The sequence below is a fragment of the Otolemur garnettii genome, unplaced genomic scaffold (assembly GCF_000181295.1).
Source record: "Otolemur garnettii isolate 467f Iridium unplaced genomic scaffold, OtoGar3 scaffold00301, whole genome shotgun sequence".
NCBI classification, from domain to species: Eukaryota; Metazoa; Chordata; class Mammalia; order Primates; family Galagidae; genus Otolemur; species Otolemur garnettii.
In genome coordinates this window covers 760,700-761,992 of record NW_003852696.1, presented here as the reverse complement: position 1 = coordinate 761,992, position 1,293 = coordinate 760,700, and the positions used below count along the sequence as shown (strand labels likewise).

Here is a 1,293-nt window from a genome sequence, read left to right as displayed (position 1 = left end):
CTGGGCAGGGGAAGAGCAGCACATTTGCATGCAGGGCCCCCCTCTCTCCTCTGGGGCTGGAGGGAGGATAAGAGAGGACAGCAGTGTGTCTGCCTCAGCAGAGCTCTAGGGTGTCTGCACCATGGCCTGGACCCCACTCCTCCTCCTCACCCTCCTCCTTCACTGCACAGGTCAGGACGGTCCTCATCATCCTTACCCTCCAGCCCACTTCCCACACCCATGCCAGGACCATCCTTCCCTCCTGTCCTTCCTCCAGGCCATAATGGGTTTCTGTGTTTCTAGGGTCCCTCTCACAGCTTGCACTGACTCAGCCGCCCTCTGCATCTGCCTCCCCGGGAGCCTCGGTCAAGCTCTCCTGCACCTTGGATAGTGGGCACAGCAGCTATGCCGTTGCATGGCACCAGCAGCAGCCAGGGAAGGCCCCTCGGTACTTGATGTGGCTTTACAGTGATGGAAGCTCCAACAAGGGGACTGGGATCCCTGACCGCTTCTCGGGCTCCAGCTCTGGGGCTGACCGCTACTTAACCATCTCCAACGTCCAGGCTGAGGATGAGGCTGATTATTACTGTGGAAGTGGTGACAGCAGTGGTTTACACAGTGACACAGGCAGATGAGGAAGTGGGACAAAACCCTCAGCCTGATCAGGGTCTTGTTCTATGTTAGTTTTTAAATTGTTAAATGTGTTCCATGTATTCAAACTGTACTTGAAAGCACCTCTGGTTTAAAATATTTTTTCTCTCAATTTTACATTCACTGTTCCTGAAGTCTGAGGAAAACTAAAACAGAAACAAAAACAAATCTGGAGACTGTGTCTCTGGAACTGGCCTGAAAAGGTTGAAAATGACCCTCCTCTGGTTTACTTCTTGGTCAGTGCCCAGGGACCATCCCAGCTGTGGACAGTCCTACAGCATGGACAGCAGTTGTCATGGGAGACACCACCCCTTCTCTCCCGGTCACCTGAGCTCAGGGCCACCTCAGGCTCCCTACAAGTCATGGCCTGGGCAGTGGAGTGTGAATTACTGACCAAGGACATGGATCAGGGGGGAATTCCAGGCACAGAGCTGGCCTGGCTCACTCATGGGTTCCTGCATCTTTAGCTGTCACCTCAGGATAGAGGGTGGGTGTGGGGACCTCTGATGGGGGAGGCAGCAACCTCCCTGTGGGAGATGAGAGGGGAAGGGCAGGTTCCACCTCAGCTGGGAAATGCTGAGCCTGCTCCGGGGGAGTTAGGGGATGTAGGTCCCCTGAATGTGACTTTCCTACAGCTGATCCCATTCAGGAACATGGGGACCC

General features: G+C 54.8%; 1 gene segment (V, D, J or C); it reads left to right on the top strand.

Moving 5' to 3' along the window:
- Window positions 1-121: 121 nt before the first annotated feature.
- The window catches only part of LOC111722648, a 7,295-nt gene continuing 6,123 nt past the window's right edge, over window positions 122-1,293 (top strand). The window contains 2 exon segments of the V gene segment in view: window positions 122-170; window positions 283-588. Coding sequence covers window positions 122-170; window positions 283-588 — 355 coding nt within the window.